This window comes from Mus musculus, chromosome 1, assembly GCF_000001635.26.
Source record: "Mus musculus strain C57BL/6J chromosome 1, GRCm38.p6 C57BL/6J".
NCBI classification, from domain to species: Eukaryota; Metazoa; Chordata; class Mammalia; order Rodentia; family Muridae; genus Mus; species Mus musculus.
Window position 1 is genome coordinate 37,653,176 of NC_000067.6, and position 18,818 is coordinate 37,671,993.

The window sequence follows — 18,818 nt, forward strand, 5'->3', positions numbered from 1 at the left end:
TGCCTGTATATATATATATATATATATATGCACATGTTATCTATCATCTACCTACCTATCTCTAGATAAATATGAAGTTTAATAATTTGTTTACAATAGATGCGTGCTACAGAACATGTAAGGAGAAGTTCTTTAGGATACTGGGGAAATACATCAGATTGAACCTGAAAGCTGAAGAGAAGAAGGCAGGAGGAAAGGGGGTGGGGTGTCGAGAACAAAAAAGGAAAAGAGAAGGAATTTAGAGAATTTGTGAATTCAAGTATTGGTGATGTAGGAAGCTTAGAATCTTAGCTCACAATTGGGCAGATCGTAGGCCTCAGAGTCTGTAGACTCCCACACTAAAGCAAAGATGAAGTCAAAGACCTCAATAACACTCCAAGGAGAATGGCATAGCTTATGTGGGCAGACAGCAGAATGAACGGCCATCAGCAGATAAGACAAACAGAGTAACATCTTCAAAATGTGTTAGCAGAATCCACAGTGCCCTGGCAACCTGGCATCTAACCCAGAAAAATAATCCGTAAGTAATGAAGCGTGTATATATATAAACATATGTGTAGATATAAATATTTAGGTAAGTGGACACTCAGGAATGTGTTCACGAGGGACATGTGAGAAGATCAAAGATGTCCCTTAGCACAGAGGAAACACAGTACGAGATACAGTGGGTAAGATACCTCCATGGGAAAACCTAAAACACCAATTGCTTTCTTTAAATGGATTTAAAGGAATGCAACAATCTAAGAAAGTAAGTGTTGTAAGTGAAGAGTGTATGTGGATAAGCCTATGCCATTAAGGTGTGGTAGAGGGGCAAGACTACCCTGTCACGAGGCTCACACATTTTACACGAAGTAGCTCAGTATTAACTCTCTATAGGCAATGATCTATTAAGAATTAGGAAGGGGGCTAGAGAGATGGCTCAGCAGTTAAGAGCACTGACTTCTCTTCTAGAGGACCAGGGTTTGATTCCCAGCACCCACATGTCGGCTCACCACGATCTGTAACTCCAGGTCCAGGGGATATGGCGCCCTCTTCTGGCCTCTATGGGCATTGCATGCACTTGGTACATGCTATAAATCAAACAAAACACCCAAGTACACAATATAAATATAAGGGTTAATTTTGAAAATTGAAATAAGGGCATTCAAGTAAAAAGCAGATTATTTCTTGCTAATGTTCCTCCCTTACAGTCACAACTAAGTCCTTCAAGCTTAAAGTTAAACACCAGACAGTAACACGAATCCATACACATAAAACCACAAATAACAAAAGGAATTCTGTAGGGAATTCTAACAGAAACCACATTCCTGGAAAAATCTTCTCCCTTTTCCTTCCAATTGATTTAAAAAGCAGCTGTACAGAATGATATTTCAATTATCCGGGCTACACCACATAGAAATGTAACATATTTGACAATTACAGAATAAAGGAGCAGTATAAGAAAAAATGTTGGTGGCTAGAGAGATGGCTCAGCGGTTAAGAGCACTGGCTACTCTTCCAGAGGTCCAGAGTTCAATTCCCAGCACCCACATGGTGGCTCACAACCATCTATAGTGAGATCTGGTGCCCTCTTCTGGCCTGCAGGCATATATGCAGGAGGAATGCTGTATACATAATAAATATTTTTAAAATGTAAATTTTTAAAACTTCAGAGGCTGGAAAGATGGTTTAGTGGTTAAGAGCACATACAGCTCTTACAAAGGATCTGAGTTTGGTTCCCATCTCAGGAGGTTCACAACTGCCTGTAACTACAGCTCCATGGGATGTGACACCCCCCTTCTGGACTATGTGGGCATATGGGAGCTTACACACTTACACACACATACTTGAAAACATTATAAAAACAAATCTTTGAAAACCCTCCTATTTCCCTGATAACTCATTGACAAATGATCTGTGAACACTAAGCCTGAGAGACCATGTGGACCTGTGTGATAAGGCTGGGTCATGTGATACATTCTCTTTCTTGTCACCCCTGACCTAGTGAGATTCCAATGGAGCAGTCAAGTCCCCTCGTGCCTTTGCGTAAACCCTGAACCCTCCAATGCAGGTGCACAAACTCACTTCCTTACCTGTGGTGACCTAACATTATTTCTATTTTGGTGTTAATTTGGGGGCCCTTCAGGCTGTTTGTTCTAAAGACAAGAGTCTGTGTGTAAGACATAGAGTGACCCTGTGATGTGTTAGAATAGTGGCTCGAGTCTGAACATAGTACCCCAGGCCAAAACGGTTTCACATTTAAGAGGTTTATTGGGAGAGAGAGGGGCAGGCAAGGAAGATGTCAGCAGAAAGAGAAGGGGGGAAGAGGAGAGAGAGAGAGAGGGAGAGAGGGAGAGAGAGGGAGAGAGAGAGAGAGAGAGAGATTTCTTATATATATGGATGGTGATGTGGTCACAGGTAAAGGTGGGAGGTAAGCCCAATGGGTTCTGGGAATATGATGGTCGTTGTCTTGGCAACAGGTGTGTAGGTTGCTTTGTCGCCTATGTGATGTCACAGGTTTCAGAGGTCCTGATGCCAACACCCTGTCCCCAGTTGATTGTGATTGGTAAATAAAGATGTCAATAGCTGGGGAGAAGAGAAGGAGAGGAGAGAGGGGAACAGTCACCATGGAACAGAAGAAGAATGTGTAGGAAGGGAGAAAGGAGAACCGTCATGGGCTAGTAGAGCCATAAAAATATGGTTGCCATGTAGGTTGGCTGGTTAGAGCTAAGAGCAGCCTAGATAAAACATAATGAACAATAACTTCAGTTAGTGATAGAAAGGTAGATTTTAATAACATGGGGGTAGGCAGTTGTCCAGTTATTGTGTTGCCTGAGGCATATTAATATATAAAGGTTGTGTTCAATGTGTCTTTTATCTGAGAACATAAATGGTCTAAGGTGGGTAGAAACCCATGACGGGATTCTTAATATCCTTTTTACTACACTTACCTATTGGGCTGAGCCTGTTTTCTATAAGCTGCCACCTTATGACCACACATGGAACATGCGTGATATGATACATCTTCCCACAATGCATGTCTCTCCAAGTGCACTTTCCATAGCAATGTTTGAACAACCCTTAGTCCACCCTCAGCCAGGGAGGTGACCTACTCCACCTGCCTTACAGCTGTGATCAGGAAAACAGAATCATGACTCATTGGACAAAAGAAAACCAAAACTGATCAAAGAAAGTAGGTATCTTTTTTTTCTCCACAGATAATTTCTTATTATTTATTCCCCTTAGCTCCTTTAAGAGACAAAGGAATTTTTTTTTTTTGCTATGTTGTCATTGTTAGGCTTGCAGTAAATACAGACACAATATATACAGCTAAAATAGGAGAACAAAGAGGCGGTACTGAACTGTGAAGAATGAGACGGGGGTGGGGGGGAGGGGGGGCTGCAGAGACGGCTCAATGACTAGATCAATCTACATGTGAGTGAAGAGACAAAGTTCAGGGCCCTGGGGTCTCCAGGGTCCATGTGAACATTGGATGTCCATGGAGCTTGTCTGTAATCCAGTGCTCTGACAGCAGAGGCAGGGGGATCTCTGGAACAGACTAGCTAGGTACGCCAGAGGTTCAGGGGAGCTCTGGGTTTAACCAGGACCCTGGGTAAATGAGTAAGGACAAGAGCAACAGAGGAAGCCTTGCAGTGTCAAATGCAGGCCTCCATATGCACACTGCACATATGCACTGCCCCCTACACACACATGAGCAGGAATATACACCCACACATGTTACACACAGAGACATAGGAGAAGTAAAAGAATTAAGCTGGGCTGGAGAGATGGCTCAGCGGTTAAGGGCACTGAGAAGGAAGGCAAAGTGAAGGTGTTGGGCACAGAGGGACAAAGCACTCACTAAAGAAACTAGAAAAGGAGGGGCAGATGGAGTGGCTAACTGTGTCAGAGACGCAGATGGATTCAGTCACTTGGAGGGGAGACACTGTCAGACTACACAACCAAACAACCCATGCTCAGGGCTGGAGGGATGGCTCAGCGGTTAAGAGCACTGACTGTTCTTCCAGAGGTCCTGAGTTCAAATCCCAGCAACCACATGGTGGCTCACAACCATCTGTAACGTCAGTTCCAGAAGGTCTGATGCCCTCTTCTAGCTGCCATGGTCACCAGGTCCCCCAGTGGTACACAGACATTCATGCAGACACTGATACACATAAAATAAAAATTACATTAAAATAAAAACCAAGTTTAGCCTCATGAGTGCAGAGAAGTTGAAAATGAAATGCCATATCCTACAATCCAGAGTGGCTATACCAATAAGAGTAATAAGTAAACCCTAAAACAAGAACATTCTTAACGATAGGAGGACAATTTATAAAGATGGAATAGTTATACTATCAGGAAAACATAATAAATATACAGTGCCCTCTTTGATCACTTCTATTAGTATATATTAACTGTAGAAACTACCAGGTTTCATTAGGACACTTCACACGTGGACATAAGATACTGTGATCAACATTCCCCTGCCTCCAGCAACAGGTTTTTATTAACTCTAACCTCCTACAAGCTCTTCTTTTCAGTCTCACACCTTGTGTATCCCTGGCTGACCTGGAACTCCCTCTGTAGACTAGGCTGGCCTCGAACTCACACCAAGATTAAAGGTGTGCGCCACCATGCCTGGCTTCTCATATGTCTTTTAAAGAGATCTACATATAGGAAAAAACATACTTGTCTTTTATGCATGCATATGTGTGTGTGGGAGTAAGGGTGTGGTCTCTAGTTATCTAAGCTGGCATCAGATCTGTTCATATTGAAGTTGTCCTTCAATGCCTGGTCTTCCTGTCTCCACTTCCCAAGTGTTGGGAATATAAACATAGCACAACAAGCTTCAATTAACATGAATTTTTGTGCAAACAATGTAACTTTGTTCTTCTTTTAAGGGTATGTCACGCACACCATTAAAATATAAATACATGTCATGCATACATACACATGTGCAAACACATGTACACATACATATATACACACACACACGAACACATTTACACATATGTATAAACACATGCACATTCACACAGGCAAGCACACATACATGCATGCACATGAACACATTTACACACATGTGCACATGCACGAACATACATGCACACACGTGCACATACACAGCCCTCAATGCAGCTGTTGATTGGCACCTACGTTGACTCCGTGACTTACAACCATGGATGTGCACGTCAGCACCTGGCTTCTAATAACTTTTAGAACAAATGGGCGGTCTGTCAACAGGATATAAAAGACTTGAAGAACAACATTAACTAGACTGATCAGGAATCCACAGATCACCCCACCTGGTAACAAAAAACATAGCAACAGAATACACAGACTCTGAAGATCACATAAAAGACTCCAAGATACACGACGCCATGACCTAACAAGCCTACGCATACTTAAAAGGGTTAAAGTGGAATAAACTGTGTTTTCTAACAAAAATTAAGGAAGTCAGATATAAAAATATAATCACATGGGAATTCAACAATATTCTAAACTGGCCAATACATTAATATCAGGAAAACTAGTTTTAGAAAAAAAATTACAGATAAATAGTATCATTTAATAATGATAAAATCATACTCTATCAAGAAAATGCATCTATTATAAACATGAAGGCTAAGCCATATAAAAAGAGAACCCTTTTGTTCTTGAAGCAAAAATTGATAAAATGAAGAGAAAAATCAATTTCATAACAAGAGTTTCTATAACTTGTAGAACAAATATTTGAGAATTCACAATATACAAGTATTTTTCAATTATCTTACTCAATTAAAAACATTTTAAGCCTAGAATAGTACAAACAATCTTGATAAATAAGAACAAAGTGTTCACGCTCCACTCTCAAATCCTATCAATGGGGCTTTAACATGGCACAGAGACTGACAGTGCTTGCTGCACAATCCTGAAGACCAGAGTTCAAATCCCAGCTCCCACCACAAATGCCTGTAACTCTAGCTCTGGTCTCCGTGTGCAAGGGCATAGGCGGCACAGATATCCTACACATGGGCACACAGACTCACAGACATACACACAAATCTTAAAAAAAAAAAACCTTACAAATCTACTGTAATAAGATTTCGTTGAACTGACAGACATAGATGCAGAGATTTGAAATCGGAGCCAGATGTAAATGCATACTATAAAAGCCAACTATTTTTTATTTTTTAACAAGGATGTCAAGATAATTCAATGCGGAAAGGACAATCTTTTCAACAACTTGTACTGGGACATCTGTATGCAAATGTATCTGTACTCTGACCTCACAACATACATGCTACATAGAGGGGCTCACAGAGCGAAACATAAATGCCAAAGGTGCATTTGAAATTCTTAGACGAGAACAGGAGTGAGTCTCAGATCTAGGGATTGGCAATAATTACTCAGATGCAATGTTCAGAGTAGTAAGTTTGGCTTCATCAACATGGTATCTTTTTGTCTCAAAGGACTACAAAAGTGTAAAGCTAGCAGAGAAAGTAAGAGACCGTCTTTTCCAATCATGTGTCTGATAAGGGAATAATATGCAGGATATAGAAGAAATTCTTATGCGAGTGTATTCGAACCATTACATTTAAAGACTAAGGGTTTGAATGGGACCGTGTAGAGGAGGCACAAGAAAATATCCTAAATGACAGTACTCACAGATCACATCACAAGACAGGACCACCACCTCCTCGCCAGAACAGCCGTCATCCAAGACAGGGACAATACGTGTGTGGACGTAGGTGAATAAACAAAAACATGCACTCACTGAAAGAGGTCAAGGCCACTTTGGAAAAGTTTGTCAGACAGAAAATCTTCATATGGTCACAACGCCAATCTCAGGCACCAAGGCAAAGGAGAATGCGTTATAGTCATAGAGGATTCTGGGAAGGCAGCAGAGGAAGAAGAGAAGGATAACAAAAGGCAGGGTCTGTCTGGTAAAACTACTTGGAATTTGTATTCTAATAAAGGCTTACGGATTCCAAGAGGGAATAGTTAATTTCAATCGTGCTCTGCTCTTAGCAAAGGAGCACCCACTCGTGTGCCAGGTCCCAGCCCCCCTGGCAAGCACTGCATGGATTCCAGGAGCATTTTGCACACTGCTGGTAAGATCTAGAAAGGGCAAAGAGGTCTCTGTATTTCACCCCAAGGATGTTTGCTCTTGACTGCCACTTGGGGTCACAATGAGGCAAACGAAGAGGTGGAGCCACTGTTCAACCTCCCCCTACTTTTACAAGACTCCTTCCAGTGACCAGGTAAATCCAGAGGATTGAATACACAAGCACCCTTCCCCACTCTTCTACCTTTAAAATGCTTTGTCCCTTGTGAGAGATCAACATTAAAGATTAGATCTTTCAAAACCACCCACATATCACAGAGATTAGCCACTATGTGTGCCCAGGGAGAAGTGCAGGCTTACATTGCTCATCAATACAGAGGCCTCTGGAAATCTATCAAATAATAATAGTAGCAAACAAACAGAAGAAAACGTCAAAAGACAAAGACCCAAGAGCAACAACAGAACGGACCTGGAGGAAAGAGAGAATCCGAGTTCTAGAATTACTTACTGCATTGTGAGACCACAATATCTGATGGCCAGTAACAGCAACAAGATCACATGGGATGCAGAGGAACAGAGAATACTGCTCGGAGGATAAAAACGAGCCAACTGAAGAAGACCTGGTGTTGGCTACACCAGACAAAGGTCTACACAACCGTTTCAATGGGGCTCGAAAGCTAATGAAGGGTGTGGAGTGTATCAAAAACCGCCATATGAACAATACTGAAGTAGCAACCAAAAAACCTAGAAAGGACAACAAAGAGAAATCCTGGAAGTGAAACAAAAAGAGAATGAAAGACTGGCCAGAAGGCTTCAAACGCGGAACTGAACCGGCAGAAGACTCTCTGAGATCAAAACTGGGACTATGCAAATGAGTGAATCTAAAGAAAAGAAAGAAGAAAAGATGGAATAATGGGGAATATAGTATTGGGGACTTGGTGAAAACTCCCCAAATTTGATGAAAGAAAGAAACCATCTAAGAAGCTGAGTTTAATCCATGTAGGCAGAACTATGTCCAAATGAAAGACGCATGTTATAACCAAGCTATTGGAAGACAAAGATAAGATGACTTAAAATCAGTAAGAGAGAAATTAAGACAGATAAGAGGGGCCCACCTCTCCTTTGTGGCACTGGAATAGGAGTGAAGTACTATTAAGGCACTATTGAATTCTGTTAAAGTTAATCGTAAGACTTTATCACAAGCATTCCTTTGAATGTTGTAAAGGATCACACAGAAACACAGAGCCGATCAAGGATTGCCCACAGAGGGGAGAGGAGCGCTGTGGGAAGATGGGGTAATGGCAGGCCACTGTCAATGAATACAAGGTTTCTTCTGGGGAGTTTAAAACGTAAGATGACATTGTGTTCACACAGGCTCAACTGTTCAAACCCATTTGCCTTATTGTGTAGAAAGGTTAGGGCTATAGTGTGTCACTTATGTCTGCAAACTTGTAGCCAGAGGGGCAGAAGGATTCGGGAAAGGCATTTTTAGAAAAGAGAACCTGATGCAATTCGTCTCCAAGATCTCCTGCTAAAACAAAGATTAGATGGAGCTGGAGAGGTGGCTCAGTGGTTAAGAACACTCCCAGCTCTGTGATTTAGGTTGCTAGTACCTGATATCAGGCAGCTTAGAACTGTTTGTAGCTCCAGCCCTGGGGATTTAACACCTCTTCTAGTTTCTAGGGGCACTGCACAAATATGCATAGTACACACACACACATTCTTAACTCGTATATGTATATGTATATGTATATGTATATGTATATGTATATGTATATGTATATGTATATGTATATGTATATGATGTATACACACACACACACACATACACACACACACACACACACATACACTGATCCATACGCTCACATACATTCACTCACATGCACAATTTTTAAAACAGCTACTAAGGAAAGATGATTCATTTGTGAGATAGAGGGAGACGTAGTCAGGAACAGAGAGCAATATAAATGTGGGAGATCCTAACACCATTAGGGGGTGGCAGGGTGGATTCAAACCCGAGGCCCCCTACACACACAGCACAAGTCTACACCCCAGTCCTGTTCTCCAAACCCCAGATACCCACATCCGTCCAGCCCAGAATCTTTGCAGATGTTGTTCCCACTGGGTACCAGGTTCCCTGCCTCCAGCTCCGCGGTGGTCTCCTGACCCTCCTCATCCTTCCGACTTCAGCTTAGACTCCCCTGGAAGGCTCCCAGGCCCTCAGGTAAGCCAGCATCTCCCTGACAGACTGCAAGAGCCTCTGTGCCTTTGCACTCAAGAAGGAGACCTGTTGGTTGCGAGCGTGCGTGCGTGCTCGTGTGATTATCTGACTGGTCGCCTGCTTGCAGATGTGCACCTGATCCCTAGCCGGAACCCTTAATCAATCTCTCCTTCTCTTGGGGGAAGAAAAGGACGAAAATAAATTATGACTTAAACTATTGTTCTCTAGTGAGTCATGCGAGGATCTGCCTGCTCCTTTTTATAGAAAAATAAGTTTCACATTATCGAAGCAAACGGAATGTGCAAATCTCACAAAGTTCTTGCGAGAAATCTCTGCCCAGAAACAGTGCCAGCTTGCTGCTTAATGATATTATTATCCCTGGGAACAGAGGAGCTGGACGGCTGTACCCACTGAACAGAGGCAGTGACATTGACAACGGATGTCACTCCAGCCTGCCTCTAACAGATGCCTGCCTGTTCTGAAGCAGACACCTGGATGTTTGTGACCCTTCCCTACCTGCGTGTCAGGAAGAGGAGGAGGCCAGGACAGACCTACACCAACAGGGGGTCCTAAGCAAGGGTCTGAAATGAGAGGTTGATCAGCTACTGCTGCTAAAGCCTGCAGAGAAAGAAAAGGAACTAAGTGGCTGGTCAGTATTGGGGCTTCTTAGTACCTTTTAATTAATGCTCATCTTAGAAAATAGTAACAATAAAGTTTGGCCTGGAGATACAAGCCACTCCTCTCTTGCTAAGTATGTACACTTGAAGGTAGCTCTATGGAAAAAAGGGGACTAGATTAGGTAATTAGCAGGGTACTGCCACAATGCAGGGGCTCAAGGAACACTGCTGAATAAGTGAATGAATGAATGAATGAATGAATTAATGAATGAACAAACCACTTCTTAGCAACATTCATTAGAACAAAGATAATTTCCTATTAAAAATGAGATGGCGTGCATGTGCCACACACAGTTCTACCGCTGAGGCCATAGAGCATCCCTGGGTGTGAGGGGCAGACTTTAAAGTCTGACAGGACTGTGCTTGTCCTTGTCATGCCATGGTTACTTCATTAGCCTGAGAGGTGCTCCTGTTTTCCCTCACACCCCGATGGGCTCTGAGGGCCTGCTGTGTGCGAGTGAAGGAATGTGGGGACAGAAGAGGGCCTGGTTTGGAGGTGATGGCTGCTCCTAGGCTTCCCTTCAGCTGTGAGCAGGACAGGGCTGGCAAAGGCACAGGGAGAAAATGAGGCATCAGGCCACAACTCCTGGGAGTGTGTCTGTGCAAAGAAAACACAGGACAGCTCAGCCATCCACAAGATAAATAGCATCGGTTATGAGCACACCAATAGGCTCTTATGTAAGACAGACTACCGTGTTCTGCAGATTGCATAATCACTGGCTTCGTGGTGTTAGGAGACCCTGTAAATGGTAGCGCAGGCTATGCTCATAGACACAGGAATCCATGTTCACTAGCAACCTTTACCACACAAACACATCTGAGAGAAATTCAGTTCTCAGACAACATTGCACGGCAGCTTCCACAAGACCAGGGATAGAACACACACACACACACACACACACACACACACACACACTAACATATAATAAACATTATATATAGCATAGAATATATATAATAATATATATTCATAATTACCTTAAAATTTAGAAGGAATTTGTACACACACACACACACACACATTAAAGATTTCTGACCAAACTATTACTTCAAAAATAGCTAAGCACGGGTGTTCCAATCTTTACAATTCTATTTGCATAATTCTTGGGGAAACATAATATGAATCCATGCTAATACTGGGGTGTGTCTTGCAAAGATGCCTTTAACGTAAGAGCTTCTAATCTTTAGATGACAGCCTTACCGCTCCAGATGTGAGCTTACAGCTTGCAGTCAGGTGCTGACTGCTGAACACCTGTCTGATGGACAGGACCCTGGAGCCCGGGTGCAAGGACTATCTTTACCAGCCAGCTTATTTTTAACTTTCTGAGTATATTAAGGTAACACAACCCTTACTCACACATTCACGTGTGCTGAAATTAATGCTTGAGTTTTCCAGAATATTACATACATATGACTATGTAATATACAGGTTTAGCAGATGTGTAACTGAGGATATTTATAAATAGGAAGACACAACCCAAAACCTACTAACAAGACAGGCCACCACACTTTCCTGGGCCATTCAAAATAGGCAGAATTAGACATAAAGGTTAAGCCACTATCAGTAAACTCCTTCTGAAGCAGTAACAAAGATGAAGGCCCACATGCACACTGCTTTCTGCCGGATAAGACAGTATTTGTAAGGATGGAGGCTGACCTACCAGGAATTTTCTAACTGATGTATGAGACATTCAATGTATTTACTTATGCTGATCAAGTGAATTTAAATCAGTCCCAGCTACGTCTCCCTCTGCACCCAGTGCACACAATTACAGAGCACTGAGAACCTCTGGGTATAAGGTCAGTGGGCTGGGGAGCTGGCTATTTGCACAGGAGATGAGGGTATCTTCCATGGCTGTGTTTGTCAGCTGGGGGCCAGCCCGTTCATACTGAGCTTCAAGTAATCATGGCAGTGTCTTTTCACCTTGACCTCTGGTTTCCATCTCTCTACTCCAAGGGTATCAATTATGCCTTGTAGATCCAAGGTACAAGCAAGAGACATTAAGAACGGAGCGTTCTGTTTACCTAGCCGGCTGTGTCTCCCTCCCTCCTTCCCCATTCTCTTGTATCTAAATGTGTGTTAAAAAGGAAACACAGAAAATTATTATTTTGGTCCAAAATTCACAACTGGAGAAGAAAGGATAAAGTCTGTAAGACAGGAGATCACCCGTATTCTAGAACATAATACACTAGGTGAAGTGCTGGCCTCAGTATCAATGACAGTACCCAGGCCCTGGCAATGACCAAGTGGCCTGCCTCCCTGGACTCTCCGCCCCCCCGACCCCCACCTCGCCACCTTGCTCTCAGGGGCCCACCTCGGATCAGGCTTGACGCACTGGTAAAAGGCAGACATCTTCCTGAGTGTACAGCAAGCCTCTGGCTCTCTCATCCTTCTGGCAGCAGGAAGAAGAGTGGGCCACTGTCCACTCTTGAGGGGCCAGGGGCTCTTAGGACACCACTGGGCACCGGGCAGAGTTCCTGTCCTTGTTCCCCCAGCAACTCTTCTGAGCCACGAGGAAGTGGGGTTTCTGCCAACCACAGCGACACAGCTCCTCCGGGGCTCCCTGGGCAGGTGTGCAGGCACAGGGCAGTTATGGCTCTCTGAGAGGCATGCACACTTCCTTCTCCTGTGGGCAAGGAGTGGGGGTGGCCTGACTCCTTGGGGAGTTGGTCTGGAGTGGTTGTCACCTGCTTCACGGTGACTGGAATCGCTGCTGCACCACAGAGAGCAAACACAACCAACTGCAGGCGTCAGCTCGCTGTCCTCACAGGGAAGGGGCAAAGGCTGAGGGGCAGGACTGTGTCCTCCTACAGGAAGGACACAACCTAAACATGTGCTTCCTGCCCCCCCCATTGAAATAATGCTCCCCAGAATTCCTCTCAGAGCCTCACCTTGGGGGGGGGGAGGAAAAATTGCCACCTGTGCCACCCAGAGGAGGAATTTGTCTCCCAGGAAGCGATTTCAGTTCTCACAATTGAGATTACCCTGCAGGAGAGCCTGAAGCCAAGACAATGGGTAGGCAAAGCGATGGGCAGTACCACACCCTGGCCAGGACTGCTTTAGCTATGCGTACCCCGAGTCCTCTATTTAAGCCTAAATCTCCTATCAGGACCCTGAAGAGGGAATTAGGGTGGGATAGATCATTGGATCTCTGTGTTCTTCCCAGCGTTGCCACAATGAACAAATCTCCCCGTCCTTTTTTCTTCATTAATTTATCTTAATTGATTGACTGAGGACAGGGTGTTTCCAAACTAGCTTGTCAGGGATAATGGCCCAGGCTCTGACCCTAAAGCAATTCTCTATCTAAAGAAGGCCAGAGCCTGGGAAGAAAACAACTCGGTGTAGAGAAAATCTAAAATAAACCCACTCCCGTTTATACACCCGAACCATGCAGCCGTCCCCCTCCCCCCAGCCCCCAGCCCCCGCCCCCAGGTACGTCCACTCCGAGGAGCCAGGGGCGGAGGAGCCTTTGATGCCTGTCATGATTCCTTGGGCCCCATACATTTTCAAACTGCCCTTTCCCGGGCTTCCAACTGCTGCTTGTGGTTAGGAACAGGCTAACTTTGCTCTGTGTGTCCCTGAAACACGCCCCCTCGCCCCGCCCTGCTAGAAACCACACCTGGCAGGTGCAAGACCACGCCCACCCAAGAAGTCACCAATACAGCCTCTCTGGCTGGGCTCTCTGCCTCTCCCAGTGCCAAGGCCAACAACTTAGTGACATCCTCTCTGTCCACCTACAGCCACCGCTTCAAAATAATAGACTCCAGGAACCTGCCTGGCAAGGCAGCCCAAGTCAAGTTCAGCAAAGTCTGACCGCCTGCCTCGGGCGGGAGGCGACAGTCAGCAGTTTCTAAGCAACATTGTAAGTGTTGACAGAAAAGGCTAGGCAAATAATGAATGAGTGTGGGGTGTGACTCTGTATTATTAAAATCCAGGCCGACTTCTGAGGGTGGTCCTAAAACACTCTTTCTTTTCTTCTGTTTTCCCGAAACTGTTTTATACCGACCTCTAGCCCAGGAGTTTACAACCTAAAGAGAAAAGCATGACAAGAGTGACCAGTGATGGGACGAGAGACCAGTGACCAGTGACGAGAGGTAGGTCCTGATGTAGCCCTCAGAAGCCACCTCCCAGCATGCTCTCTGTGGTGGGTTGTTTTTTTACCCAAAGCCTTCAGGAACTACGCTTTTGGTTCCAATGTCTAAACCATGTATTTCTGGGTTGTAGACTCATAACACCTATGTGTATCCATTAGAAAGCTATTTATAAACTGCAACAGAAAGTCTTCTGTGGAAAAATACTTAATGTTTTCATAGTAGGACCTCTGTCTTGGTCTGTTTTCTCTTCTTACAACTGAATAATACGACATACTGATGATTTATAAGGAATAAACGTTTATTTGGCTCATAGCTCTATGGAGAGGTCTGACGTCGAGGGGCTGCATCTGGTAGGGGCTTTGCTGTTGGCAGTGACTCTGAAGAGTCTTGACACAGCCTAGGACACCACCCTGTGAGCGTTGCAGACATGAGACAGAGGTGAAGTGGCTTTTATGACAGATCCACTGGCGGTAACCCATGAATCCACAGATGGGTCAACTTATTCTTATTTTTTATTGCCCATCTCTTTTTCTATGTCTTTCAAGTTCTCTCTCTCTCTGTCTGTCTGTCTCTCTGTCTGTCTCTCTCTCTCTCTATCTCTCCCCCCTACCCTGTGTGTGTGTGTGTGTGTGTGTGTGTGTGTATAGGCCAGAAGTTGAAATCTGGTGTCTTCCTCAATCACGTATATATTGAGGTAGGCCCTCAAACTGGAACCCAGAGCTTGCAGGTTCTGCTAGTTTACCTATCCAGCTTGTCAACCTGTCTCAAGGATCCCCTTTCTCTGTCTCCAGAGTGATGGGATTACGGGCAGGCTGCCACACCCACCTGGCACTTATGTGGGTTTCCAAGCATCTAAACTCCTATCCTCATGGTTCTGAGGCAAGTGTTCTACCCACTAGGCCGAGTCCCCAGTTTGCCCATCTCATAACGCCTCCCAATGGAGACTAAAGTCCAACTTGCTCTTTGGTGAGGACATTCAAGCCATAGTAACATCCCAGGCTCCCAGGATCACATTATTCAGAAGGATCAGCATAAACACAGCAGGTCCTGGAGAATATCTATCCCCTCTCATCCAGTGCCCACACCCACCAGGGATTCGATGCTATAACTCAGTTTTACAAGAGAAGGACGCAGGATCTTCAAGGATGAACAGCTGGTACAAGATCACTGATCTAGTAGCTGAAAATCTGATACTCAAATCAAAGCTTGTCCATGACCCAAGTGCCTGTCTATCCTAAGATGGCAGCAACCTGCTAAGAAACACTGGCCAAGCGCTTGAGGGACCAGTCAGGTTCCATCCCTTCGGGTTCGGCAATCTGATAGTCTGTATCAAAAGCCTTTTAGAGCCTCATCCTGCTGGCTCAGTCATTTCTCCTCTGGGGAGTTTGTCCTAACTCCACACTGGGGACATTGTCTCTGCCACAGAGCTGAAGGGGAAGCAGTCCTGGAGTGGAGAGGCTTCGAACACTATACCGCAGAGGAGGCTGGTTCGCCTGCCCTCAGCAGCCTGGAACCTTGGATTTGGGACAGCTCAACTTGCATGCTTCATGCAGCAGCTGTGCTCTGACCTGAGGGAAGAAACAGGGCCCAAACCGGAGTGGCCCAGCGCAGGAACGCAGCCCCCGGGGTCCAGCCATCTGAAAAACAGGCTGAAGGACCCTCACATCATGAACCACTCCACACAGCCACCCCCTCGGAGGGAAACTCACTCAGGCATGGCCATCTCGACATTGCTATGCGCTTTACCTCGTGTTAAAATTCTGAACGTTCACATTGTTGAAACAACACTGGGAGAGAGAAAGTGTGTTTGTGGGGGTCTAAGTGTTTTACAGCGGCAAAGTTAGCTAAGTTAGAAAACTAATCAAGAGATGTTTACAATATCATTTATGCACGAGTTAGCTTCCGAATCATCCCTTGGATGAATGCTGCTCATATTAACCTTTACAAGTAGCTCCTGGCTTGTTACATATCCTGCTCTTGCTTCATATCTCAAAAATGCTGTCACAAAAAACTCCAAATTTGCCACGGACTGCACACATATTGAGCCAAATGTAAAGAGTTCCCATAAGGCCCTGCCCGTGAACAGGCTTCCATTGTTCTTTCTAGGGGTGTATAACTTGGGTGGAGAAACCTGAGGGGAGAGCAGGAGAAATGGGCCAGGGTGGTTGCTCCTGCACAGCGCCTGGATTCAGTTCCTAGCAGTCACTCAGCGGTTCACAACCTACCACAACTCAAGTGCTAAGAGACCCAATGCCTTTTTCTGATCTCCCTGGATACCTACCAGGTGCACAAACACACACACACATACACACACGCACACACACACACACGCGCGCGCGCGCGCGCGGGTAAAACACTCATACTCTAAAATAAAATAAGATTAAAAAAAAAACAAAAAACGACGAGGATGAGGAGAAGAAACATGAGCCAAAAAATAAAGAAGAGGAGGAGGGGGAGTGGGGGGAAGAAGAGGAGGGGAGGACAAGGAGGAAGATGGGAAGAAGGAGGGGGAGGAGGAGGACAAGGAGAAGGGGATGAGGAGGAGGGAGAAGAGGAGGAGGACAAGGAAGAGGAGGAAGAGGAAGAAGATGAGGAGGAAGAGGAGGAGGAGGATGAAGAGGAGAAAGCTCTATAGTAGTTCCCTCCTGGAAAAAAGGAGACTGCAGGAGTTGCTACCCCTCAGGCTACATGGCATCAGTTACTCTCAATATGCCAAGTGCACGCTACCCTCTCCCAGAATCCAAAGGAAACCATTAAAGAACTTCTTAAAGATGGGACCAAGTGCTGTGGCCTCCTCTCAGACCCTTGAGAAATCCCCACTGCAGAAATGAAGGGGTTCGGGGCTCCATGGAAAATCCCTAGGCAAGAGCAGATGCAACTAGTAGTGTCTTTTGTTTGTCCTGAGGCCAGCTTCCCACTGTCACCGGATATTACCACCATCCTACCTTTAGAGGCAGCCCAAGTACAAGTGACAGATGTGGTTATTTTTGTTGTTGTTTGTTTTCCTTTGCTTTTTACAAAGAAAGGCTCATCCTCTCTGATTGCCACAGTGCTGCTTCCAGATGGAGCTACAGATAGACTGAAGAACCATTGTCACCCCAACTCCATCTCTCAGATCACAGGACAGGAAGGCAAAGCCTCCTGACACTCCCAACTCCAGGGAACCCACCATTTCTCTCTCTGGGCACATGTAACACAGGGTAATCTCAGCTGTGTAGTCACTATGTGGAGATTACGCACATACAGAGCAAAGCCAGGGTAATGTCCTTTCCCACACTGTCCCTCTACACAGCTGCCGCAGCTAAGCACCATGAGGCTGGGACCATGGACAGAGTGTGACCCAGACCCTCACCCAGCAGAACTGGTATCCAGTGTTGTTATCTGCAAGAACTCCTCTGAGGATGAGACACGAGAGCAGAGGACTCAAACAGGAGCATCACGGACCACTGGAAATAGTGTGTAGCAAGAGAGTGAAGGGCCAGGCTTCAGCACGGAGGACAGAAATCGAGGTCCATAGGTGACAGGAACCAGCTGGCTAGTGGAGTCTACGTTTGCTCTGGTGGGGTGGGTGGGCAGGCAGGCTGGTAGGCTGTGGGTTAGAGGGTGGCCCCTAACACCAACGATTCATTCTCAGACATACTGAGCACTGTGCCAATAAATATGACCTGTCCATCTGTTGGTCTGCTTTAGTCAAATCCCAAGTTTTCTCCCAACCAGCTTGATCCTGGGGTAAGACACACATCTGCAAACTGGCTTGTCACACATAAGAGCAAAGCCTTCCAGGAATCATCTCGGAAGGACATTTGAATTTGGACCTGATATGAAGATTTTTAGAAATAATGAAATCATCAAACCCCAAATTGTACAGCTTCATTTGCCTGCCTTTTAAAACTCAGCAAAAATGGAGGTAGTATTTTAATGCCTTTATAAGTCTGAAATCACCTCGGTGGGTTAGCAGCTAAAAAGGTATTAAATTAGCTTCTATTTTAACTTAACCTAAAAATATCTTAGGCAGCCTGTAAAAGCACCACACAGCTTAAAGCTGTTAACCGAGTTCACGTTCCCCATCCTGTTGCAAGCCGATGGTGTTTAAGGTGGGTTTATTCCTGATTGACAGTGTTTCTCTCCAAGAACTGGAATGTAGTGAGGGACAGCTTTGTGTTCACAGCATGGAATGCATAGACTACAGTAAATGGCTATAAATTGTAATGAATGTGTTGGGCGTTTCATTTTAAAGTCACCACCAACCACAGTTTTTGCCTTAGGAGGTGCCTCTTTTTAACCATAACAAAAGATGAGGCAAAAGGGCACCGCCTGACACCACCCTCTCACTGTCCTTGGCAGACATCAGCAATCAATCACAGTATCATTCTCAGGACTGCTCACAGCATAGTACTCCAGACAGCTACTAACTGCCGGGTGCTCAGACCCATTCATGGCTATAAACCTGTGACCAATGTTAGCAGAAGTCACGATAAATCTGTAGAACTGGATTCTAGCCTTCTTATCTCACAAGCTGAGTGACAGACACAAACAGCTTGCCTCTGCCCATGTGGTATACACTGCTTGGACTCTGTTACATTGCTTTTAAAAAGTTGAAGGACTATAAAATTGGCACAGGTTTCTTTGCATTCGTGAACACACATAGATACATGTACGTGTGTGTGGGGGAGTGGGCACTGCACACAGGTGTGTCTGCATATGTGTGTGTGTGCGTGTGTACATATGGATCCCGGAGGACAATCTCAGGTATGCTCCTTCAGGTGCTATCCACTTATTTATTTATTTATTT

The 18,818-nt window shown here is 45.0% G+C and overlaps 1 protein-coding gene and 1 long non-coding RNA gene across 10 annotated transcripts in view; one reads left to right on the forward strand and one right to left on the reverse strand.

Annotated features, from left to right (window-relative positions):
- Cracdl (capping protein inhibiting regulator of actin like) overlaps positions 1-18,818 on the reverse strand; it is a 108,414-nt gene that overhangs the window by 41,500 nt on the left and 48,096 nt on the right. For 2 of the 6 annotated variants that reach the window (XM_006496292.4, XM_006496291.4), the window contains exon 1: positions 12,247-12,780. The exons of the other annotated variants lie outside the window; for them this stretch is intronic. In XM_006496292.4, coding sequence (XP_006496355.2) covers positions 12,247-12,320 — 74 coding nt within the window. In that variant the 5' untranslated portion in view covers positions 12,321-12,780. Of the gene's footprint in view, positions 1-12,246; positions 12,781-18,818 lie in introns of those variants that run through there. 6 annotated transcript variants of the gene reach the window in all.
- On the forward strand, positions 309-17,882 carry 4930470B04Rik. 4 transcript variants are annotated; one of them, XR_003947779.1, is made up of 4 exons: positions 7,527-8,379; positions 9,109-9,257; positions 13,945-14,026; positions 15,452-16,361. It is a non-coding gene; the product is annotated as an RIKEN cDNA 4930470B04 gene (long non-coding RNA). The 4 variants fall into 4 exon arrangements; XR_373326.4 differs by lacking the exons at positions 7,527-8,379; positions 9,109-9,257 and adding an exon at positions 309-520; XR_865358.2 differs by lacking the exon at positions 15,452-16,361 and adding an exon at positions 17,319-17,882 and having other exon boundaries at positions 7,513-9,257.